At 41.5% G+C, this 24,466-nt stretch overlaps 3 protein-coding genes across 7 annotated transcripts in view; 2 read left to right on the top strand and 1 right to left on the bottom strand.

Annotated features, from left to right (window-relative positions):
• The first annotated feature begins 267 nt into the window (after nucleotides 1–267).
• psen2 (presenilin 2) lies at nucleotides 268–15,518 on the top strand. Of its 2 annotated transcripts, none has more exons than XM_029682242.2 (11): nucleotides 268–400; nucleotides 758–924; nucleotides 1,349–1,569; nucleotides 2,401–2,542; nucleotides 2,760–2,827; nucleotides 5,554–5,774; nucleotides 6,387–6,485; nucleotides 7,118–7,186; nucleotides 11,045–11,176; nucleotides 11,485–11,600; nucleotides 13,636–15,518. In XM_029682242.2, the coding sequence occupies exons 2-11, from the start codon at nucleotides 796–798 to the stop codon at nucleotides 13,789–13,791; spliced, it is 1,353 nt and encodes a 450-aa protein (XP_029538102.1). In that variant the 5' UTR covers nucleotides 268–400; nucleotides 758–795; the 3' UTR covers nucleotides 13,792–15,518. The 2 variants fall into 2 exon arrangements, with proteins under 2 accessions (XP_029538102.1, XP_029538103.1); XM_029682243.2 differs by having other exon boundaries at nucleotides 748–924.
• A 413-nt stretch (nucleotides 15,519–15,931) lies between these two features.
• LOC115142640 (protein dpy-30 homolog) lies at nucleotides 15,932–17,572 on the bottom strand. Of its 2 annotated transcripts, none has more exons than XM_029682245.2 (5): nucleotides 17,509–17,572; nucleotides 16,955–16,995; nucleotides 16,799–16,846; nucleotides 16,322–16,464; nucleotides 15,932–16,127 (listed from the first exon to the last, which is right to left on the bottom strand). In XM_029682245.2, exons 1-5 carry the CDS (start codon nucleotides 17,516–17,518, stop codon nucleotides 16,055–16,057), a joined length of 315 nt encoding a protein of 104 aa, XP_029538105.1. In that variant the 5' UTR covers nucleotides 17,519–17,572; the 3' UTR covers nucleotides 15,932–16,054. The 2 variants fall into 2 exon arrangements, with proteins under 2 accessions (XP_029538105.1, XP_029538106.1); XM_029682246.2 differs by lacking the exon at nucleotides 17,509–17,572 and adding an exon at nucleotides 17,183–17,458.
• A 55-nt stretch (nucleotides 17,573–17,627) lies between these two features.
• LOC115142638 (spastin-like) overlaps nucleotides 17,628–24,466 on the top strand; it is a 39,340-nt gene continuing 32,501 nt past the window's right edge. For 2 of the 3 annotated variants that reach the window (XM_029682241.2, XM_029682240.2), the window contains exons 1-3: nucleotides 17,629–18,144; nucleotides 22,402–22,485; nucleotides 24,381–24,464. In XM_029682241.2, the coding sequence (XP_029538101.1) occupies nucleotides 17,787–18,144; nucleotides 22,402–22,485; nucleotides 24,381–24,464 (526 nt within the window). In that variant the 5' untranslated portion in view covers nucleotides 17,629–17,786. Of the gene's footprint in view, nucleotides 18,145–22,401; nucleotides 22,486–24,380; nucleotides 24,465–24,466 lie in introns of all 3 variants that reach the window. The other variant, XM_029682239.2, reaches the window with a different exon arrangement.

Here is a 24,466-nt window from a genome sequence, read left to right as displayed (position 1 = left end):
CACCAAGTCATTGAATTTTCTCAACTTGTTCAACGGCTACATTTTAATGCAGGCTTTAAGGCAACAAAACATTTGAAAGGGGGTGTAGAATTTCTATAGACACTGTAAGATGAGTGGCTTGTATTTGCAAGTTTCATAAACATATTTTTTATATATATTTTTACTTTTAACGTCTTATATTTTTTTGTATTTTTACAAAGCAAACGTATTTGAAGTCACAAGTTGTCTAGTGACGTTGCAGAAGCACGGATCACGTGGTCCACCAGGCATCAGCTGATGACTTCCTTGTTGCCGTTCTGCTTGTCGTCAGAGATAAGAGCAATTGCAGAAGTGCTCCCTTTCTTCCAAGAACGGACGCGGTGTCCTTGGTCTTGTTTATGTCAAATTGTGGATTAAGAAGGTACTTTGACACGTTTAATAACTCACTTTAATATAGAACGTACAGATGTTTTATTATACTAATGCTCTTGCTAGCTAGCCAGCAAGCTAACTTTCAGTGATCTAACTACCAGACTGTCTTGCCATTGCGGTAAACCTCCTTTTTAGCTAGCTACAGTAACGTTAGAGTATCCTGAAATGATGTAACGTTATGTAGTTTTAGGCTACGTTTTTCGATATCAATGTACTCGATAATCCAGTCAGTCCCTGCAGAACTATAATGATTGGGCGTCAGTAAAGTTGCAGTTTCTATTCATTTTTTTTTGTCAAATAACATCGCAAATGAATTTTGTCTGGACTAATTTGTAGAATTTTGCAGCTGTGTCCCACTACTCTGCCGTCGCTAACATTCCATCCATGAGTACCTCAGACAGTGAAGAGGACTCCTACAATGAGAGGACAGCTCTGGTTGCATCCGAGATACCTTCTGTGCCATCTTACCAACAAGACCCTGACCAACCCCAGCCTGCAGACATGGAGCCCAGGGTAGGTGTCCTCTGCACTGTTGGGCAAGTGCCCTTCCCAGAGCAGGGACACCTTAGAGCCATTGAATTGATCCATCTTAATTGGTCTTAGGATACAAGGAATCACAATCTCCTCACCTCATTTGCAAATGTATTGGAGGAGATGGTCCAAGGTCCCTCCCTGTATCCTCCCCAACGCATTTTGAGAAGTCGGCAAGGGGAGAGGATGCAAGGAATTTAGGATGACTTGAGAATGAGCCTTTGAATCAAATGTCCGCAAATCTTAGATAGTGGTGATTGTGATGAATATATATACTGTGGGTATCACAGCCGCTACTTGCTATTTTCTGTTGAAACCTTCATAATGCAATAATAACACTATTATTCACACCATGTACTATTTCTATGTAATAAGCAATGCTAGAAAGTGCTCAATTACCTTGCAGCGCCGCACAGTGGCCCCAGAGCCTGCAGCTGAACCCCCTAGCCTGGACAGGAGTGCCGTGGAGCGGGAGCCTGTAGACCTGGAGGAAGAGGAGGAGCTCCCCCTTAAGTACGGCGCCAAGCATGTCATCATGCTGTTCGTCCCCGTCACCCTTTGCATGGTGGTCGTCGTAGCCACCATCAAGTCGGTCAGCTTCTACACTGAGAAGAACGGACAGCAGCTGTAAGTGTTTTTTTCCCCCTTCCGTTTAGTAGCCTAGCTTAGGTTATGTTCTGAGGTATAAAACGGACGGAAGCGGGGAGGGGCTGCTACCTGGACCTGTCCAATAAGAATTGCACATTTTTGTGTTCCATTTCAAAACGTTTTCTGTTGTGTGCGCTAATGAACACGACCCAGTGTAATATGAGAAGAGATGCTTCTTTGCGTGATAATATGAGATGAGCTGCTTCTATGCAGGACATTATGAGAAGAGGTGGTTCTCGCATATCTTTGACAGAACCTTAAGGGAACCCTTCCTGTGATTTGAGACTGACATGCTTAGTAGACACTAAAGTCTACTTGAATATGTAACATGACAGGTTTTTCCACACTGTAGTAGAAGCTAAATCTATATCTATCTCGCTGGAACTAAGGCTAAATTAGGGTTGGCCAACCCTCCCTCTGGTCATGGGGAGCTACTGGGTGTGCAGGCTTTTGCTCCAGCCCTACTATAACAGCCTGAAATACAGAACCTGATTTTGTAGAATATGGTGTGTTCGAGTATGGCTGCAGCAAAATCCTGCAGGAGGGTAGCTAGCCAGTGATCTGAGAAGGAGGGTTGGCCACTCATGAGATAAATATTAGGTGTAGATAATATTAGGTTTAGAGTGAATTTGCTCCTAGATGCTGATCAGTTCTGGTCAGTTCTGCATTTCTCCCACTAAAAGTTAAGGTTAGGATTGGGGGAGGGGAAGCTAATCGTAGATCTGTACCTAGGGGGAAACTACACCATGGAAGATAACATTTGCGTCAGGCCGATTTTCATGATTGTTGATTTGACTCTGGCCCTGTTAGGATCTATACGCCGTTCACAGAGGACACAGACACAGTGGGCGAGCGGCTGCTCAACTCAGTGCTCAACACCATCATCATGATCAGCGTCATCGTGGTCATGACCATCTTCTTGGTTGTGCTCTACAAGTACCGCTGCTACAAGGTGAGACAGACCAAGAGTGTATTCGGTAATGTGAAACATTATGAACATTGCAGATAGAATACCAGGGAATTGTCCGCTCTATTCATTCTGTCTGACAGGTAATCATATCTGTTGTTTTTACAACCTACATTTCTATCTAAACGTTCTGTAATGTTACATCCTCCTGAACAGGCCCCAAGCTTGGAGTGCTATATTCTAATGCTCTGTGTCGTCCTAGTTCATTCACGGATGGCTCATCCTGTCATCGCTGATGATGCTCTTCTGGTTCAGCTTCATGTACCTGGGGTGAGTGTACATCCCTGGAATTGTTTGTAGTCAGCCGCATGGTATCATGTTGCCTGGCTGTTGTGGTTGTTTCAAGGAGAGAGCGGGACAGGAAGGCTGTCTCATAATATATAGGCTCTTTATATGGGCTTAGTTCATGGCTCTGGTCAAAGGTAGTGCACTATATAGGGAATAGGCTGTCACTTGTTTTACACCCCAACGCACCATATGCATTTGGGACAGTAGACTGGAAGTGCTTCTCTGCACTGGTTATTCTGGGCTAGTTAAATTGTGTGTGTGTGTGGCCACACAATGCTTGCGTTATCCGGGCGTTATTGATACACACAGCAAGGGGAACTGATACTGCTGCTATGTTGGAAGCAGAACTTGTTAATTAGAACCTAACAATACATATTTTCAGAGTTAAAAACTTGACGGACACTATGAAAGCTCACACCAAGTATATTCTTCCCAGAGGGTCAATACAGCTGCATCGGACAAAGACATGTTTAGAATAATTGTGGTATATGAACCCCACTTTGGGTGGAGTCTCATCCTTTTCGCTAAACTTAGTTTCCTGTCTAGCAATAAAGATACAAAGTGATACTGGTAATAAACTTTTCTGACCTGATCTGACCCCGACCCCCTTCATCACTAATCCAGGGCTCTCTCCCCTTGTCAATGCTGCCACGTGATCGTTTTCCCTGCACTCAGCACATTCCAAGCTTAATTGTACACGCATATACCTTCCTCCTACAGATAACCATTCACTTCTGGTGTTGACCCTCTAAATCTAAGCACTCAATTTCAATAGGATACCTGATAATGAACCCTATCCCAACTTTATGAGATAGTACCCAGAATCCATCAGTATTTTGATGCTACTTTTCTCTGTGATTATTGACAATTTTCCCAAAAATATTGCCTGAAAGCAATTTCTACCACACTAGTGTATTAAGTAACTTTGTTGGCTCTAACTTCTCCCCCCTCAGCTTTTGTTATTTAAAGAACTGTCCGACCGATCTGAAAGATCACCTTAGTCCCTGGGCCAGAGATTTAACTTAAACAGAACGCCACTGTCTTCACTTATAGTACCAGTCAAAAGTTTGGAAACACCTACTCATTCCAGGGTTTTTCTTTATTTGTACTATTTCTACATTTTGAATAATAGTGAAAACATCAAAACTATGATATAACACACATACAGTCATGTAGTAACCAAAAAAGTGTTAAACAAATCAAAATATGTTATATTTCAGAGTAGCCACCCTTTGCCTTGATGACAGCTTTGCACACTCTTGGCATTCTCTCAACCTGTAATGCATTTAAATTAGGTGTACTTTGTTAAGTGAATTTGTGGATTTTTTTCCCCTTCTTGATGCATTTGAGCCATTTCGATGTGTTGTGACAAGATAAGGGTGGCATACAGAAGATAGCCCTATTTGGTCAAATACCAAGTCTATAGTATGGCAAGAACAGCTCAAATAAGCAAAGAGACAGTCCATCATTACTTTAAGACATGAAGGTCAGTCAAGCTGGAAAATTTCAAGAACTTTGAACGTTTCTTCAAGTGCAGTCGCAAAAACCAGCTTGCGCTATGATAAAACTGGCTCTCATGAGGGCCACCACAGGTAGGGAAGACCCAGAGTTACCTCTGCTGAAGAGGATAAGTTCATTAGAGTTACCAGCATCAAATTGCAGCCCAAATAAATGCTTCAGAGTTCAAGTAACACATATCTCAACATCAACTGTTCAGAGGAGATTTCTTGAATCAGGCCTTCATGGTCAAATTGCTTCAAAGAAACCACTACTAAAGGACACTAATAATAAGAAGAAGACTTGCTTGAGCCAAGAAACATGAGCAATGGACATTAGACCGGTGGAAATCTGTCCTTTGGTCTGATAAGTCCAGATTTGAGATTTTTGGTTCCAACTGCTGTGTCTTTGTGAGAAGCAGAGTAGGTGAACGGATGATCTCTGCATGTGTGGTTCCCACCGTGAAGCATGTGGGGGTGCTTTGCTGGTGACACTGTCTGTTATTTATTTAGAATTCAAGCCACACTTAACCAGCATGGCTACCACAGCATTCTGCAGAGATATGCCATCCCATCTGGTTTGGGCTTAGTGGGACTATCATTAGTTTTTCAACAGGACAATGACCCAACACACCTCCAGGCTGTGTAAGGGCTATTTTACCAAGAAGGAGAGTGATGGAGTGCTGCATCAGATGGCCTCTACAACCAACCAACCTCAACCCAATCGAGATGGTTTGGGATGAGTTGGACCGCAGATTGATGGAAAAGCAGCCAACAAGTGCTCTACATATGTGGGAACTCCTTCAAGACTGTTGGAAAAGCATTCCTCATGAAGTTGGTTGAGAGAATGCCAAAAGTGTGCAAAGGGTGGCTACTAAGAATCTAAAACACAAAGGATATATTTTTTGAGTAGGTGTGTTCTAAACTTTTGACTGGTACTTTACATCCAAAGCAGCATTCTAATTACTCAGTTCACACTCTGGATCTCATCATCTCAACAGTTTAATGTGAATTCCTCATCCTAAAAGATAGGACAGATGAAAGGAAGGGTATTCATCTGTCCTACTCGGATCACTATGGATGAAGGATATGAGGTGAGGAAAGGAAGCCACTACTGATCATTAAGATAAACCGCTTTACAGACAAGGGATGTGAGGTTTGAATGCACTTTAAATTAAGTTTGATTTGACAGGTCTCTCTCCTCCTATCCAGGGAGGTATTTAAAACCTACAACTTGGCCATGGATTACCCAACAGTAGCCATGATCATCTGGAACTTTGGGGTGGTAGGAATGATCTGTATACACTGGAAGGGGCCTCTGCAGCTGCAGCAGGCCTACCTCATCGCCATCTCGGCCCTCATGGCCCTGGTGTTCATCAAGTACCTGCCCGAGTGGTCCGCCTGGGTCATCCTGGGAGCCATCTCCGTCTACGGTGAGTAGGAGGGCTCAGAGTACGTATTGCTGTTGGTTTATACTGTCTGGCATCGTCCGGAAACAACCCCTAGCAATTTAGTCTCTAGTCTAGACACTGAGGTGATTTGAAACGATTGGATAGATATAAGGGCCTTGAATAGATAATCATTTCCACTTAGCATATCCCTAGACAAGGTGGAGGTTCCATCGTTTGTCTAGAAATGTAGAAGATTTGAAAGTATTGGTGGTGCAAGGTCCTTGGATGGGTATAAATTCCAACTAGCCTATCCCATTGTAAGGTGAATGTACTATCCTATTCCGTATACCTATCTAATCCTTTCAGATATTTGCGAATAGCCAAGAGGGGTAGAGACTACAGGTTGTTTCTGGATGGGCCCTTTGATTTAATGGTATAGGTGTTAAATTGACGCTTCTTTTTAACTGTGATGGTAGACCTGTTATCATGCTGCTGTACAGACCTCGACTATTAGCTGAGCACCATCTATCAAAAGGCGTGCAATTTCATCATGTATAAATGTTGCAATCGTTCTTCTAGTAGTTCAGTGCTTTTTTTTTTTTTTTTTTGCTTATTCAGAAATTCCTGTGTCATGCTACTGTCCTTTGTTTGCAGATTTGGTTGCGGTCTTGTGCCCTAAAGGACCTCTCAGGATGCTTGTAGAGACCGCACAGGAGCGTAATGAGCCCATCTTCCCTGCTCTCATATATTCATGTAAGTACAAGGTTTTGTACACTGGGGCACACCGTAGCAAACTGTTTTGCAACAGAAAGTGTATCTTGTTAAACAAGTTCAGGGTGTGTATTCTCTTCAAACGGAACAAAGAGACCTACCTGATTTGTCCAATAAATTCATTTCATTTTTTGTTGCAAAAATGTTTTGCTACCATAAGAGCGTTTTCTTCATTTTTACAATTCTATTACATTTTTTAATGTTGGTCGCTTATATTTGTCCTATTATTTTTTTGTTGTTGTATTTTTTAAATCACTCTATTCCCCCTGAGACACCCTCGAGAGTGTGGTCACGGCCACAGTCTGCCATTATCATTTGGAGTTATTTAGGGTTTAGGGCCATTTGCTTAAGGGCACATAATGAACACGACCCAACTCTGAAGGAATAGGCATCATGCAAAGCAGTGGCTCCTTGTCTTGGTGCACGGGGGGCCCTTTATGTGTATTTGTTTTAGTTCAATTCAGATTTGACAAATGTCTGTTCGGTTTCTTTGAGTTGGTTCTCGAGCCTTTGGTATGGTTCGTAATTTCCTTCCATAAGGATGCCTTTCGACCAAAATGATGAGTCTTGCAGAATTGCTCAAGTTTACTAATAGGACTTTAATTTATGTTTAGCTGCCATGATATGGATGGTTGGGATGGCCAACCCAGCAAGAAATGCAGAGCCCACAAATCAAGATACAGGTACGTTTTGTCTAATTTCTGCTTATAACCCTTTGGCTTTAACAATGCTCAGTTTGTTCCTAGTCTCAACTATATATATACAGTGCCTTGCAAAGTATTCACCCTCCTTGGTGTTTTTCCTATTTTGTTTAATTTACAACATGTAATTACATTTTTTATTTGGATTTCATGTAATGGACATACACAAAATAGTCCAAATTGGTGAAGTGAAATGGAAAAAAATACCTTGTTTAATTTAAAGAAAAATACAACAAAAACACTTCACCGGAAAAGTGGTGAAACCCCTTAAATAAGATCTGGTGCAACCAATTACTTCAGAAGTCACATAATTAGTTAGATTGCACACAGGTGACTTTATTTAACTAATTATGTGACTTCTGAAGGTAATTGGTGACACTTAGATTGCACACAGGTGGACTTTATTTAAGTGTCACATGATCTCAGTGTATATATACACCTGTTCTGAAAGGCCCCAGAGTCTTCAACACCACTAAGCAAGCAGCACCATGAAGAACAGGGAGCTCTCCAAACAGGTCAGGGACGAAGTTGTGGAGAACTACAGATCATGGTTGGGTTATAAAAAAAAAAATATCCAAAACTTTGAACATCCCACAGAGCACCATTTAAATCCATGATTAAATAATGGAAAGAATATGGCACTACAACAAAACCTGACGAGAGGGCTGCCCACCAAAACTAATGGACCAGGCAAGGAGGGCAATAATCAGAGAGGCAACAACGAGACCAAAGATAACCCTGAAGGATCTGCAAAGGTCCACAGTGGAGATTGGAGTATCGGTCCATAGGACCACTTTAAGCTGTACACTCCACAGAGCTGGGCTTTACGGAAGAGTGGCCAGAAAAAAATAAGCAAAAACGTTTGGTGTTCACCAAAAGGCATGTGGGAGACTCCCCAAACATATGGAAGAAGGTACTCTGGTCAGATGAGACTAAAATTGAGCTTTTTTTGCCATCAAGGAAAACGCTATGTCTGGCGCAAACCCAACACCTCTCATCACCGCGAGAACACCATCTCCACAGTGAAGCATGGTGGTGGCAGCATCATGCTGTGGGGATGTTTTTCATCGGCAGGGACTGGGAACTGGTCAGAATTAAAGGCATGATGGATGGCGCTAAATACAGGGAAATTCTTGAGGGAAACCTGTTTGTCTTCCAGAGATTTGAGACTGGGAAGGAGGTTCACCTACCAGCAGGACAATGACCCTAAGAATACTGTTAAAGCAACACTTGAGTGGTTTAAGGGGAAACATTTAAATGTCTTGGAATGGCCAAGTCAAAGCCCAGACCTCAATCCAATTGAGAATCTGTGGTATGACTTGAAGATTGCTGTACACCAGCGGAATCCATCCAACTTGAAGGAGCTGGGGCAATTTTGCCTTGAAGAATGGGCAAAGATTCCAATGGCAAGTTGTGCCAAGCTTATAGAGACATACCCCAAGAGAGTTGCAGCTATAATTGCTATAAAAGGTGGCTCTACAAAGTATTGACTTTGTGGGGGTGAATAGTTATGCACGCTCAAGTTCTGTTTTTTGTTGTTGTCTTATTTCTTGTTTGGTTTCACAATAAAATATATTTTGCATCTTTAAAGTGGTATGCATGTTGTTTAAATCAAATGACACAACCCCCCAAAAAAAAAAAAACATTTTAATTCCAGGTTGTAAGGCAACAAAATAGGAAAAATGCCAAGGGGGTGAATACTTTCGCAAGCCTATGTGTGTGTACAGTTGAAGTCGGAAGTTTACAAACACTTAGGTTGGAGTCATTAAAACTCGTATCTCAACTACTCCCCAAATTTCTTGTTAACAAACTATAGTTTTGGCAAGTCTGTTAGGACTTAGGACATCTACTTTGTTCAAATTTTCCAACAATTGTTTACAGGCAGATTATTTCAATTAATAATTCACTGTATCACAATTCCAGGGGGTCAGAAGTTCACATACACGAAGTTGACTGTGCCTTTTAAAAAGCTTGGAAAATTCCAGAAAATGATTTCATGGCTTTAGAAGCTTCTGAAAGGCTAATTGATATAATTTGAGTCAATTGGAGGTGTACCTGTGGATGTATTTCAAGGCCTACCTTCAAACTCAGTGCCTCTTTGCTTGACATCATGGGAAAATCAACAGAAATCAGCCAAGACCTCAGAAAATAATTGTAGACTTCCACAAGTCTGGTTCATCCTTGGGAGCAATTTCCAAACACCTGAAGGTACCATGTTCATCTGTACAAGCAGTAGTACATACAAACACCATGGGACCACGCAGCCATCACACCACTGAGGAAGGAGATGTGTTCTGTCTCCTAGAGATTAATAATTTTTACCGCTTTCAAAAAAACTGAGCACCGTCACATAATGTGACGTAAATCGAGCGCGCTCAAACTTCCCATCATTCTGATTACGGTAGTAATTTGTCACCCTCATCATGGCAAAGACACAGAGAAATGCATATGATGCAGCTTTCAAGTTGAAGGCGATTGATCTGGCTGTTGGAAAAGGAAATAGAGCTGCTGCACGGGAGCTTGGCCTTAATGAGTCGATGATAAGACGTTGGAAACAGCAGCGTGAGGAACTGACTCAGTGCAAAAAGACAAAAGCTTTCAGAGGGAAGAAAAGCAGATTGCCCACAGTATTTGCAGCCACTCGACATCAGTGTAAATCGTGCATTTAAGGTGGCGCTCCGTGTTCAGTGGGAGGCTTGGATGACAAGTGGGGAGAAATCCTTCACTAAAACGGGCCGCATGCGAAGAGCAACTTATGGTCAAGTCTGCCAGTGGGTCCTGACAGCGTGGAGCATTGTCAAAAAATCCACTATCATCAACGGGTTTCGAAAGGCTGGACTGCTGCGTGTTGAAGGGGCAGCATGAGCTCAGCCGGATGAAAGTGACGAGAGCGACAATGAAAACGATCCAACATCGGATGAAGCAATTCTGAGGCTATTCAACTCCGACACCGAAGGAGATGACTTCAGTGGTTTCAGTGCACAGGAGGAGGAAGATAGTGACCAATGACATTCTTGGTAGGCTACTGTTTAATTTTTGTTACAAGCCGTGTTTCGTTAAAGCCTATTTATTTTTGTTACAAGCCGTGTTTCGTTTAAAGGCTGTGTAAAGTTAATTTGTTTCAATGTACCGATAGGCACCTGCGGCTTATAGACGTGCGGCTTATTTATGTACAAAATACATATTTTTTTATAATTCAGTGGGTGCGGTTTATATTCAGGTGCGCTTAATAGTCCAGAAATTACGGTATGTATGTATGTATGTACAGTTGAAGTCGGAAGTTTACATACACCTTAGCTAAATACATTTAAACTCAGTTTTTCACAATTCCTGATTTCTTTTGATTTTCCCATGATGTCAAGCAAAGAGGCGCTGAGTTTGAAGGTAGGCCTTGAAATACATCCAAATGTACACCTCCAATTGACTCAAATTATGTCAATTAGCCTATCAGAAGCTTCTAAAGCCATGACATAATTTTCTGGAATTTTCCAAGCTGTTTAAAGGCACAGTTAACTTAGTGTATGTAAACTTCTGACCCACTAGATACAGTGAAATAATCTGTCTGAACAATTGAACAATTGTTGGAAAAATTCCTTGTGTCATGCACAAAGTAGATGTCCTAACCGACTTGCCAAAACTATAGTTGAATTAACAAGAAATTTGGGGAATGGGTGAAAAACAAGTTTTAATGACTCCAACCTAAGTGTATGTAAACTTCCGACTTCAAGTGTGTGTGTGTGTGTTTCACATTAATGTTTTTGGGATGAGTGCACTTGTAGATTTGAATGCAGAACAGATTTGAATGATTGACTTAAAATAAATCAACTTTTGCCATTTAAGGTTCCTCAGATGAAGAGGCACATCGGAGTGAGGGCAGCGCCCTGGCGAGGGACTGGGTGGAGCCAGAGACTCAAGTGTCTTCAGGGATGAACAGGTCCTACTCAACCGAGGACGACCTAGACGAGGAAGACCGTGAGTACTTTCTGAATCCTAAATCAACCACTAGCCCCTACCCCTTAGGCACAGGATCTGAAAGGATTGGATAGGTGTAAGCAATGATGGTGAACATTACACCAAACCTATCAAAATGCAGCCATTTGCCATTTCTAGCCAATCCTTTCAGATCTCCACAAATGTATAGGGGCTATGGTTCTAGGTGTTGATTGGGGATTGGACGAACATCTCCCATGGCAACAAAAAAAAAAATCCTCAATTATTTTTAGAATTTTGTAATAAATGTGGTTTCTTATGGACATGCTGTCTTGTGGTATAATCTGCAGGAGGAGTCAAGCTGGGACTGGGGGACTTCATCTTCTACAGTGTGCTGGTGGGGAAGGCTGCCGCCACCGGAGGAGACTGGAACACCACGCTGGCCTGCTTCGTGGCCATTCTCATAGTGAGTGTTGCAGTCAGAAAAACAAGTGTTGGAGAAGAAAGTAAAAGAGCTTTTTTTACATGGCACATAATGCAAACAATTAAGTTCCTTGCTCAGAACATGAGAACATATGAAAGCTGGTGGTTCCTTTTAACATGAGTCTTCAATATTCCCAGGTAAGAAGTTTTAGGTTGTGGTTATTATAGGACTATTTCTTTCTATACCATTTGTATTTCATATACCTTTGACTATTGGATGTTCTTATAGGCACTTTAGTATTGCCAGTGTAACCGTATAGCTTCCGTCCCTCTCCTCGCCCCTACCTGGGCTCGAACCAAGAACACATCGACAACAGCCACCCTCGAAGCATTGTTACCCATCACTCCACAAAAGGGGAACAACTACTTCAAAGTCTCAGAGCGAGTGACGTCACCGATTGAAATGCTATTCGTGCGCACCCCGCTAACTAGCTAGCCATTTCACATCGGTTACGCCAGCCTAATCTCGGGAGTTGATAGGCTTGAAGTCATAAACAGCTCAATGCTTGAAGCACAGCGAAGAGCTGCTGGCAAACGCACGAAGGTGCTATTTGAATGAATGCTTACGAGCCTGTTGCTGCCTACCACCGCTCAGTCAGACTGCTCTATCAAATCATAGACTTAATTATAACATAATAACACACAGAATTACGAGCCTTAGGTCATTAATATGGTAAATTCCGGAAACTATCATTTCGAAAACAAAAGGTTTATTCTTTCAGTGAAATACGGAACCTTTCCGTTTTATCTAACGGGTGGCATCCCTAAGTCTAAATATTGCTGTTACATTGTACAACCTTCAATGTTATGTCATAATTTTGTACAATTCTGGGAAATTAATTACGGTCTTTGTTAGGAATAAATGGTCTTCACACAGTTCGCAACGAGCCAGGCGGCCCAAACTGCTGCATATACCCTGACTGCTTGCATGGAACGCAAGAGAAGTGACACAATTTCCCTAGTTAAAAGAAATTCATGTTAGCAGGCAATATTAACTAAATATGCAGGTTTAAAAATATATACTTGTGTTTTGATTTTAACGAAAGGCATTGATGTTTATGGTTAGGTACACATTGGTGCAACGACAGTGCTTTTTTTTGCGAATGTGCTTGTTAAATCATCACCAGTTTGGCGAAGTTGGCTGTGATTCGATGAGAAATTAACAGGCACCATATTGATTATATGCAACGCAGGACAAGCTAGATAAACTAGTAATATCATCAACCATGTGTAGTTAACTAGTAATTGTTAAGATTGTTTTTTATAAGATAAGTTTAATGCTAGCTAGCAACTTACTTTGGCTTCTTGCTGCAGTCGCGTAACAAGTAGTCAGCCTGCCATGCAGGCTCCTCGTGGAGTGCAATGTAAGGCAGGTGGTTAGAGCGTTGGACTAGTAACCGGAGGGTTGCTAGATCGAATCCCCGAGCTGATAGATTTTTAACTTGTCGTTCTGCCTCTGAACAAGGCAGTTAACCCACCATTCCTAGGCCGTCATTGAAAATAAGAATGTGTTCTTAACTAAATCGGCCACAATCGGTGTCCAAAAATGCAGATTACCGATTGTTATGAAAACTTGAAATCGGCCCTAATTAATCAGTCGACCTCTAGGGTGTACTGTATTATTATGCATACTGGATGGACTGGTTACCTTATTCTACACTCCAAGCGTTCTATCCCATGAGTCTGGGAGTGAACGTATAGGCCTAGGTGATGCTGTTGGTTCATTGATTGTGCAGGGTGGCTTAAAGAGTTAGCCTACAATTATAGTGAATAACTTTATAAATTTTTTCCAATTGTATTTATGTATGTTTTAACTGTTCAGTTGCATGTCTGAACGAATGTTCATGATAAGCAGACTCATAGTAAACTAGAAAGGTAGTTCCAGCAGAAACTTTGGAATGGGTGTTGATTGCTAGCCTATTTAGTGTGGTGGCTAAGCTGAGATAGCCCAAAAAATTGCATGAAGTGGCCCATTTATGGATTTGAAATGTTCTTTAATGAGTCCCTGTGTCTCACAGGGACTCTGCCTCACTCTTCTGCTGCTGGCCATATTCAAGAAGGCCCTCCCAGCTCTCCCTATCTCCATCACCTTCGGCCTGGTCTTCTACTTCTCTACAGACAACCTGGTCCGCCCCTTTATGGACAACCTCGCTGCCCACCAGTTCTACATCTGACTTCCCATCTGGGGGTCAATGGAACGCACAACAATTTTTTCCCCACGCCTGTTCTCGTGTTTTCCACCAATGGTAGTCTGTAAGCAAGGATTTGATTGGGGGGGGGACTATAATGCTTTTTAATCAGATTGTGTATATTTTGCTAACAGGTCACCACAAATGAGGGTAAAATACGTCCAGGATTGTTTCATGTGGTAGATGTACAGTAATACATTGATACCACACGGGTGTATCGGTCTGTCTCAGTTCTTATTTTACAGATATAGGATGGCGTCAAGTTGTTTCTTTTCATTAGATAGGTCAATGTCGATTTAAAATGCAGGTCAGAAACAGGACATTGTGAATTATCAGGAGAAATCACATTTGTTATTACGCACTATAGATCAATTTGAATTAAGCATTTATGTTCCACTCAACCAACTTTTGGTTATTTTGAGGATAACTTGACACTCCAACTTCAATAGAGCACAAGTGAAGTGGTAACTGCAGTGATCCATTCATTTCAATTACCCCTCAAACATCTGCACAAGGCTACTGGTTTTTAAAGGGGCAGTGCCGTCTGAAACTTGATTTTCCATTTTGAGTTCAAAATAACACTCAAATTGTGAAAATGATAATGCTGCCTTTCTTAGTGTGTAAGAGTTAAAAAATATCTATTAAACAAATATTAAAATGTACACCTGGAATTTCAGCATGACATCACAATCTGATCTGACCAATGACCCCACCCCGTTCACAAAAATGGTTCGTTCCTACAGACAGTGAATCCTGTGGCTTGCTATATTAAGCAGGCAGACAGGCATTGAGGTCACTGAGGGTATTTGGTGTTATTTTCATTAAATAAACAGTAATTTATTAGACACAGTGATTTAAAAATTACATTAAGACTGCATGGGAGCTTTAATGTCTTGAGAAAGCGGAAACCCAAAAAGTCAAATATATATTTTAGGGCTTCACTTCGAGTGTAGTTTTTACTTGATAAATGAAATGAGGTATCAAGATTCCAACCCCCTATTGCCCTTCTGTAAATAAGTGAATTAAATAAATAGAACAAGCTTAGATTAAAATGAAAATTGTGTTTGAGGCACTCTGTTTTTCAACAATTGATTCAATCTTGTATGACTTCGTAGGAAATTATTTAACTTGACATTTTTTATTTTCTAATAGTAAAAAAAATAAAATCCAAATAGAAGTCAAAGCGTACTCCAGTTTGCTAATTGCTGCTGAGTTGCCATGTATTGTGAAGAAGGGTGCCAAATGGTGTAGGGTGATGTTGCCCATAGATGCTGATCTCAGATCAGTTTTGCATTTCCCCACTAATGATCAAGTTTAGGATTGGGGAGAGAGGATGATGCTAGATCTGTACTTAGGGGAAACATTATCCCGGAGAGCTCAAACAAACATGAAGCATGCTGGTCCTAATTAGCCTGAAATCCAAACTGATGTTTTCTGTTTATCAGTTTGTACTGCAGTCTAGGTTCTAACTGCTCACTGAAGACAAACTTGGTGGTAGTGTGAAAAAAGTAAAATACTGGTCTGCTGTTTGGAGTGCATTTACATGCAATGAGTGTGTAGTCTTTATATTGAAAATATATATTTTATAGAATGTAATAATGGTGTAACATTTTATCTTAATACACTTAAATGATGTTCTCGATGGATTTTCTTTTTTTGTTGTACTTTTTTTCATTGTGGTGTGCAATAAAGTGGTACATCTGCTAAATTAATTCCGAGAGCAGAAATCTAACAATGGATGAAAGGGTGATTCTAAAATTACAGTTCAGGGTTATTTAGCACCAACTTCCCTGTTTGTTGTATTTCTTATGATAATTGGAATGGAGTTTGGGGCATCAGATTGACCCTTTTATCAAAGGGGTTCATCACCAGCTCTGTAGCTCAACTAGTGGTAGAATAAAACATGGCACTAGAATGATACGTGTGTCATTTGGCAATATGAAAACATGACATTTTTAATTCAAACGCAAATGTTTCCTCTTGTAAGCATTTTGGTAAATATACTGAATCTGGAATATTTTGCCCCGAAGGGGACCATGATGCAAGGGAACTTGAGGTGCAACGTAGTTGGTGTCTTTTGTATATATTAGTTTACCTCTGACATGTGTCCTAAAAGAGTACCATATTTCCCTGCAGCACCATCTTTATTCTGGTTTAAAAAACTGCAAACATAACCAATGACAGAAACAACCATTTCCTTGATTTTAAACAGATGGGCTCAAAGTGCACATTTCCATCCGTCTGGAGCTTAATTTCGATCTTCAAACTGTGATTTGTTCTTGAGAAGGAAGGCTGCTAAGAATTCAATAGGATTTGCAGGTCTGAAAGAGAAGACAAAATGGACAAAAGCACATCTTCAACAAAGTCTGGTCGCTTGAAAGTTACTTGAAACCCAAATGTGCTTCCCTTTTCATAGTACTGCCTGTTCTACACATTTTTTCCAAATAAATTTCCAAGCATGTCAAGCAGAAATGTGAAAAAAATCAGGGCCACTGCACAGACATTTTCAACATACCTTTCCTTGGCCAGCACAGATAAGCCTTGAAGAAGAATGGGCACCACTGTCTGATCCAAATATGCCCTCGTGGGGAGCGACTGCAGATCCACCTTCTGTTTGGAGACCTTCTCTGTGTTGGCTTTCTCGTTTTCCACTATTCTCTACATAATGAGGTGGTGAAAGAGGAAGCAGAGATACAGAAATATCAACAGTTACCGCTACTCACGCCACTATCCATGCATGTAAGCGTCTTAAAAAAAGTGTACTGGGAATTGCAATCTCATGCAATGTAGCCTAACCAATTTGTACCAAAATGTATAGGCTTCACACATTAGTGCATGCTATGTTAGAGAGCTGTGCATACATTGCTTATTCAGTAGACAATCATGGTTACCATAACTAACATAATGCAGTGTGATGTTTGAGTGTTTGAAATGGACCCGTTTCATGGACATGCTTTTCTGAAAGGCACAATAATCGTATAGATTGTCATACCTGGATGTTGTCCGTTAGTCCATATTCAGAATGGGGGTTTTCAGCTGTCTAAAAAGGAGCAGAAATATGTATTTATTTCAAATGTGTCTATCAAACACGCCATTTCAATGAAGAGAACCGCTTAAAATCCCCAACTACATCTGTATTAAGACTTACTGGAGTGTGCACCTCCATAGATTGGTCTGCGTCCGTGTGATCTGAGAGAAACATACATTAACGTCAGCTACCTACATTCTAGGCAATAGGAAGAGGATAGTCAGTCAGTTAACGTAAAAGTCTTCATAATCATTCAGAGACAGATCAGCAACAATATCAAAATGTCAACAACCGCAAGGACGGTGGTCCTGTCATCGTTTAACTAGAACGTAAAATAAACACACTTACTCCAGATTAAGTTCAGGTAGATAACGACATAGGAGTACCATCCATTCCTACAAGCCAAAGAAGGTACCCTACAGGCAGGCTAGCTACAGTAATGTCGAATGAATATATGAATTCAAGTCGCGGGTAAACTAACGTTACTTTAGCTCGTTGGCTAGTTAACGTTATGTTAGCAACGACCATCCACCGTGAACCAAGGACTGTTACCGACAGAACAGACTGGATTAAACAAATGGTTGGGGTATACGAAAATATTTCAAGCTAAATGTATCGCTACAACTGTCATAGAACGTACAAAAGTGCCGATTAACGAACAACATTTCACTTACCGTCCGCCATGTTTGTTGTTAGTATTTACGCAATGTGCGTGGTTTCTACGTAAAATCTTGTTTGCAGTTACGTACTGTCTATGATAGGACAAGACTGAGCGTGCCCCTCCTCTCCTACCCTTTTGTTCATTTGGTAACCGCCCCGTTCAATTTTATCAACATTTGGACCACCATGTCGGAGAATATGTGGCAACTGTAGACGCTGCAAAGGTTGAGAGGCAACCCAAGCAAAAGGCAAGACCGTTATGTTATGGATACGATAGCGAGCCATCGGGTGAATGAGTTCTCCGGGAGGAAGAGGCAGCAGAAAGAAGCGAGGCCCTGCAGGGTCCCCGCCCGACGGAGGGTCCACCTGCGACCAGGTGTCACTACATAAACGAAATTTGTATTACTTCTCATACCCACTGCTGGCGTTGTTTGCAGTGCTCCGTGTCCTCGTGTTGCATTTTGGCGAACTCTTCGCCTGGCTGTGCGAGCGGATGTCTCGTGCTATGGCTGCGAGACCCAAACAACGGGCAGCAGATGAGCATGCGAACAAGGTGTGCGAGCAGGACATCGGCGAGCAGATCCGAAACCACCACAAACAAGCATTCGAGTACATCTCAGTGGCTCTGAGAATTGACGAGGATGACAAAGGTATGTTTTCAGTGTAGTGTGACTGCTATTTGCAGCAGCACCACTGACTGTTGTGTAGCTGGGTTTAACAGCAGTTGTAAAGTTAACAACTGTTATAAACCCATGTGTGGATAATGCAAACAAAGATACTACTGTCAATACAGATTGAAACAAAACCGGTTAAATGTAACTAGGCCTATTGATTCAAACTCAGGCTCTGTACCCCAACAGCAACGCAATGGAGCATGTAAAAATATTGCTGTATTCTAAATGCTAACGAGGAAGTAAAGAAATAGAGGTCAGTTGACTTACTGATTCAAGTTGTGATTTTCTGCATGATAAAAAGTGTGGTGCAGAAGTGTTGATCCTATGATATCTTGTGTATTTATGGGCCTTTCCGTAGAAACCGCCACATAGTTTTTATGTCATCATGCAGACAGATAGAGAACAGTTGTTCTGTCAATTACATTGTCTGCAATCACATAGCGATATTAGCTTATTGGACTACAGATACATATCTGTCCATTATACCACCACACTATTACTACAATATCTTACTGTTGAGGCGGTTGACAGAGTTATGCAGACTGTTCAATATGGCTTGGAGAATATGCCTGCCTACTCAACCTAGGTCTCAGACTGGCTGAATTACAGTCAGCCATGTGGTAGGCCCAGGGGCGAAAGGGGGCAATATGTTAGCGGCTGACTATATGGGTGTTCTCTGTTAAGAGAATGTGTTTCTTGTTAAAAGGCTGAATAGCACTAAAGGGAATAAGCAAACGCGCTATGTGTAATCCTGGGATTAAGTGTATTTGTTGGTATAATTCTATAATGGTCTATAGTTATCTGTACTTAATCCTATAATGGCCATTAGTAATATTATAGTCCGATAATGGCATGTAGCAATCTTATAATTGCTTATAATAATCTGTACTTATTATTTTTTGGTAAATAATGTATAGGCTCCGCCACCAATAAAATTGATCCAAGGAAGGGGGAACCCCGCGTAGAGGAAATAACAGATTTTGAAACAATGGTGGAGTAAAGCCGAGGTGATATGGTTATTAGCATAAAGTGGGGGGACTATGAAACTTGTATAAGCATGAAACTGTATAAAAGGAGTGGACTGAGACTGAGTCCGGCAGTTGCTCCATGGACCAACTCGGCTTGTTACTTTGTAATAAAGTCTATTTGAATTCACAAGTTCCGGTATCTGAGCGATATTGTTGAACCAATATTTCCACGACAAGTGCGAGGGATACCCACCAGTAGACACAGCCCACTATTCGCTGCTTTATTTTTTGATCGTGATGATCTAGTCTAACTAGTCTGCATAATTTAAGGTGCCAATGAATGTTTTACCGTTTGTTAAAAAAGGAAAATAACAAAGATGGTCTAGCCTGCATAAATTAAGGTGCCAATGAATGTGGATATGCTAAAACCAGCAAATAAATAGGCTTGGTCCTCTTTTGTGCCACCATCTTTTGGAAACCAGGATGATTTATATTCCCAATATACTGTCACACACACACACACACAGTAGGATATACAGTACAGCATGAGGTCTACTGCATATCTGCATGTGCCTTGCTCTAATCTGTGTGATCCCAGGGGATCAATAGACATGTGCTGGGATGATGTGAGCTGACATTAATTGTTATCGTCAGCAGGGTGGAAAATGCCATCTGATTCTCTCGCCTCTCCCGAGTTGGCCATATCATCATGCATGGGCGAACTGAATGAATTGAGTTCCTCCTTGACTATTTACAATGTTCCAATGTACTGTAACTGGGGTGTAATCCTTAGTCCAAACAGTTGGAAAAAGGAAGGTTTTGCAACTAAAGCAAAAGTTTCTATTGGACAAATTCAGGTAGGTCCCTCCCCGTTTCATTCCGCTTGCTTGCGTTTAAGAAACGCTTCCACTCAATACACAGGCGCCGGAGCACATAGGAAAACAGGCTACAGTCAGTGGGGCCTCTTGCTATGTTTTGAAAGGCCTAGGCTATACATTCATCAAGTTGGTGAATTTGGTTAGTTAGACCCGTGATTTCAATGCACACACCCAAAATGTATTGATTATGTTTCTCCCAGACTCCTAGGTCTGTCATAAGCTAACCTCGTCCCCAAGCTATTTTGCACAGCAGTGTCTTGAGTAGATAGGTAAGCCAAACGCTTACTTTGCTGAAGGCAGACATCTGATCATCTGTTTTAGCATAGTAGTTGGAGTAAAGCAGAGATGCTTGACACCAGACTAATCTTCCAGCTTTATCCACGTCTTCTCTGCCAATGTTCAATTTACCTACTGAACTGGCTGGAGTGATGTGCCAAGGGGCTTACTGTACTCTACCACTGTACTGTACCTGCTCAGGTTTAGCCTAGTGCACACAGTCACACCAGTCCCAAACCATTTCATACATTCAAGGGTTGACTGTATATTGTATATTTCTACCACTCAGTGTTTTTTCGAGTAGGCATATATTGTAGTGTAGGAAGCCTCTTGTGCTCTTTTTCAACCAGGCTCCTCCCATATCAGACATCCAGTTTCTCTGTGGAGCACCATTGTGATGGCATGGGGAGAGAAAATGGTTTTGGCCTCACGGAACAAAGGGCCTGATTCAACGAGGGCCTTGGACTCTTTTGTGAGGCTTTTGTACGCTTAGCTCTCCCTCTGGGAGTGTGGAGAATGCCATCACTTTGAACATGAGTCCCCCAGTATGCCGCACTGTTGGCCTACATCTTTTGAAACAAACAACTGTGTTATCGAAATCTGGGTTTGTTGGGTTGTCTCACTGAAAGATGGGGCATTCCCAGTCCCTCCTGTCTAGGTCTAAATGCCCTACTTTAAAAAAAAAATATCATGGCTGGACATTCGCTTATATATGGAAATAGATCTGGAATTTTTTTCATATCTTATCATAAGTCATGACCTTTTCAATGAAGGCCAAGCCAATATCACATCCGTCTATTTATTTGCAATTAAAGGCTCTGGCCTATGTCATGCCCCTAAATAACATAAACCTGTAGAGATGAGTGGTGGTTTGAATAGAAAGTGAAGTCCATCTTATTTATTTATATGTTGAAATGGAGGAGGGCCGGAGTGGCAGCTATCGATGTCTTTTAAATGGCTAGAGAGGATACAGTGATATTTTTCATATTGATAAGATCCTAATAGAAGTAACGCATATGCCACAGCAGGGTCTTGTTCATCAGGGCATGCAACGGAAAAACTGAACTGAAATCAGTGATTCTTATTCGACAATTCCTCCCTGTTTTCAGTTTAGTGCCAAATGACCACAACTCGGCTGAACCCAATAGAATTTTAGGGCCTGTCTGCCTGCCTTTGGGACTAGGGAGCCCCGGTCTCAATAATACTCAGAATCACTCATAAGGAGCGGATATGCTGTATATTCCCACCACTATGAAAATCAGTCTTATGACTTGACACTGCTCCACGCCACAGGGGTTTAAGAGTCTGAGTCAGTCATGTGAAATGATGCATTATAGTTCACGTCATTATGGTTTGATCCATGAGTCTCTGTACTTTTTGTTTGGGGTCATGATTGACTGTCTGTCATGCCAAATTTTTGTTTTTGCTATTCTTCCAATGCCTCTTGAGATGCTATACCTTTAGGCAACACAAAGCGTGTAAAATATGTAGGCTAAAACATGTAGGCCTAAAGCATGTAAAATATGTAGGCCTAAAGAATGTAAAATATGTAGGTCTAATGCATGTAGGCCTAATGCATGTAAAATATGTAGGCTAAAACATGTAGGCCTAAAGCATGTAAAATATGTAGGCCTAATGCATGTAAAATATGTAGGCTAAAACATGTAGGCCTAATGCATGTAAAATATGTAGGCTAAAACATGTAGGCCTAAAGCATGTAAAATATGTAGGCCTAATGCATGTAAAATATGTAGGCTAAAACATGTAGGCCTAAAGCATGTAAAATATGTAGGCTAAAACATGTAGGCCTAAAGCATGTAAAATATGTAGGCTAAAACATGTAGGCCTAATGCATGTAAAATATGTAGGCTAAAACATGTAGGCCTAAAGCATGTAAAATATGTAGGCTAAAACATGTAGGCCTAATGCATGTAAAATATGTATTGTAGACTAAAGGATGCTTAGCCTACTGCAAAATTACTAAATATCTCATCCTTTTACATCAGCTCTTATTTGACTGTGAGCAATGATTTTGTATGTACTCTAACCTCAAAATGCTTTTTTTCTGTGCCTGTCTGACTGTCCCGACCTTGTGGTTTGTGTGTTACTAGTGCACAAGGAACAGGCAGTCCAGTGGTACAAACGCGGAATCGCAGAGCTCGAGAGGGGCATCGCGATCGAGGTAGCTGAAAACGGTGAGTTGACTGTGCATACTTTGCTGTATTTAGTATTTCCAAGGGCCTATAGTCGTGGCCAACAGTTTTGAGAATGACACAAATATAAATTTTCACAAAGTCTGCTGCCTCAGTTTGTATGATGGCAATTTGCATATACTCCAGAATGTTATGAAGAGTGATCAGATGAATTGCAATTAATTGTAAAGTCCCTCTTTGCCATGCAAATGAACTTAATCCCCCCCAAAAAATGTCCACTGCATTTCAGCCCTGCCACAAAAGGACCAGTTGACGCCATGTCAGTGATTCTCTCGTTAACACAGGTGTGAGAGTTGACGAGGACAAGGCTGGAGATCACTCTGTCATGCTGATTGAGTTTGAATAGCAGGCTGGAAGCTTCAAAATGAGGGTGGTGCTTGGAATCATTGTTCTTCCTCTGTCAACCATGGTTACCTGCAAGGAAACATGTGCCGTCATCATTGCTTTGCACAAAAAGGGCTTCACAGGCAAGGATATTGCTGCCAATAAGATTGCACCTAAATCAACCATTTATCGGATCATCAAGAACTTCAAGGAGAGCAGTTAAATTGTCGGAAGAAGGCTTCAGGGCGCCCAAGAAAGTCCAGCAAGCGCCAGAACCGTCTCCTAACGTTGATTCGGTTGCGGGATCGGGGTACCACCAGCACAGAGCTTGCTCAGAAATGGCAGCAGGCAGGTGTGAGTGCATCTGCATGCACAGTGAGGCGAAGACTTTTGGAGGATGGCCTGGTGTCAAGGAGGGTAGCAAAGAAGCCACTTCTCACCAGGAAAAACATCAGGGACAGACTGATATTCTGCAAAAGGTACAGAGATTGGACTGCTGAGGACTGGGGTAAAGCCATTTTCTCTGATGAATACCCTTTTCGATTGTTTGGGGCATCTGGAAAAAAGCTTGTCCGGAGAAGACAAGGTGAGCGCTACCATCAGTCCTGTGTCATGCCAACAGTAAAGCATCCTGAGACCATTCATGTGTGGGGTTGCTTCTCAGCCAAGAGAGTGGGCTCACTCACAATTTTGCCTAAGAACACAGCCATGAATAAATAATGTTACCACCACATCCTCCGAGAGCAACTTCTCCCAACCATCCAGGAACAGTTTGGTGACGAACAATGCCTTTTCCAGCATGATGGAGCACCTTGCCATAAGGCAAAAGTGATAACTAAGTGGCTCGGGGAACAAAACATTGATATTTTGGGTCCCTGTCCAGGAAACTCCCCAGACCTTAATCCCATTGAGAACTTGTGGTCAATCCTCAAGAGGCGGGTGGACAAACAAAACCCCACAAATTCTGACAAACTCCAAGCATTGATTATGCAATAATGGGCTGCCATCAGTCAGGATGTGGCTCAGAAGTTAATTGACAGCATGCCAGGGCGGATTGCAGAGGTCTTGAAAAAGAAGTGCATCTGCAAATATTGACTCTTTGCATCAACTTCATGTAATTGTCAATAAAAGCCTTTGACACTTATGAAATGCTTGTAATTATACTTCAGTATTCAATAGTAACATCTGACAAAAATATCTAAAGACACTGAAGCAGGAAATTAATATTTGTGTCATTCTCAAAACTTTTGGCCACGACTGTATAGTGCACATTTCCTTACCATCTCTGGTCCCGGAGAGCTAGTGATATGCAGGGTTTTAATTTAGCCTATCGTTAACACATGGTTCAGCTAACCGTGGTCCTGATTGAAGACCATGCTCAGCTGATTATTGTAATCACCTAGTGTGTAGCTGCTGGCCTGGAACAAAAATCTGCATACCCAGTAGCTCTAAGCAGAGTTTGAGAACTCTGCTATAGCAAAAAAAATCATATACAGGAGTGTAAAACGGCTATTTTACTAATATATTTGATTTGATTCTCTCTTCTCTTCCAGGCGAGAAATATGAACGTGATAAACGTCTACAGGCCAAGATGATCACTAATCTGATCATGGCAAAGGATCGCCTGGAGCTTTTAGGT

Source organism: Oncorhynchus nerka, linkage group LG15 (genome assembly GCF_034236695.1).
Source record: "Oncorhynchus nerka isolate Pitt River linkage group LG15, Oner_Uvic_2.0, whole genome shotgun sequence".
Lineage (NCBI taxonomy): Eukaryota > Metazoa > Chordata > Actinopteri > Salmoniformes > Salmonidae > Oncorhynchus > Oncorhynchus nerka.
Note: the sequence above shows the minus strand (reverse complement) of the source record. Positions and strands in the feature narration are given on the sequence as shown.

Coding starts and splice junctions, on each gene's coding strand:
- psen2 (XM_029682242.2), top strand. CDS start 796: ATGAGTACCTCAGACAGTGAAGAGGACTCCTACAATGAGAGGACAGCT. Junction 1,570..2,400: donor GAGAAGAACGGACAGCAGCT/GTAAGTGTTTTT, acceptor TGGCCCTGTTAG/GATCTATACGCCGTTCACAG. Junction 11,177..11,484: donor CGACCTAGACGAGGAAGACC/GTGAGTACTTTC, acceptor TATAATCTGCAG/GAGGAGTCAAGCTGGGACTG.
- LOC115142640 (XM_029682245.2), bottom strand. Junction 16,847..16,954: donor CTATGGAGGTGCACACTCCA/GTAAGTCTTAAT, acceptor GCTCCTTTTTAG/ACAGCTGAAAACCCCCATTC. Junction 16,465..16,798: donor GACTAACGGACAACATCCAG/GTATGACAATCT, acceptor CTCATTATGTAG/AGAATAGTGGAAAACGAGAA.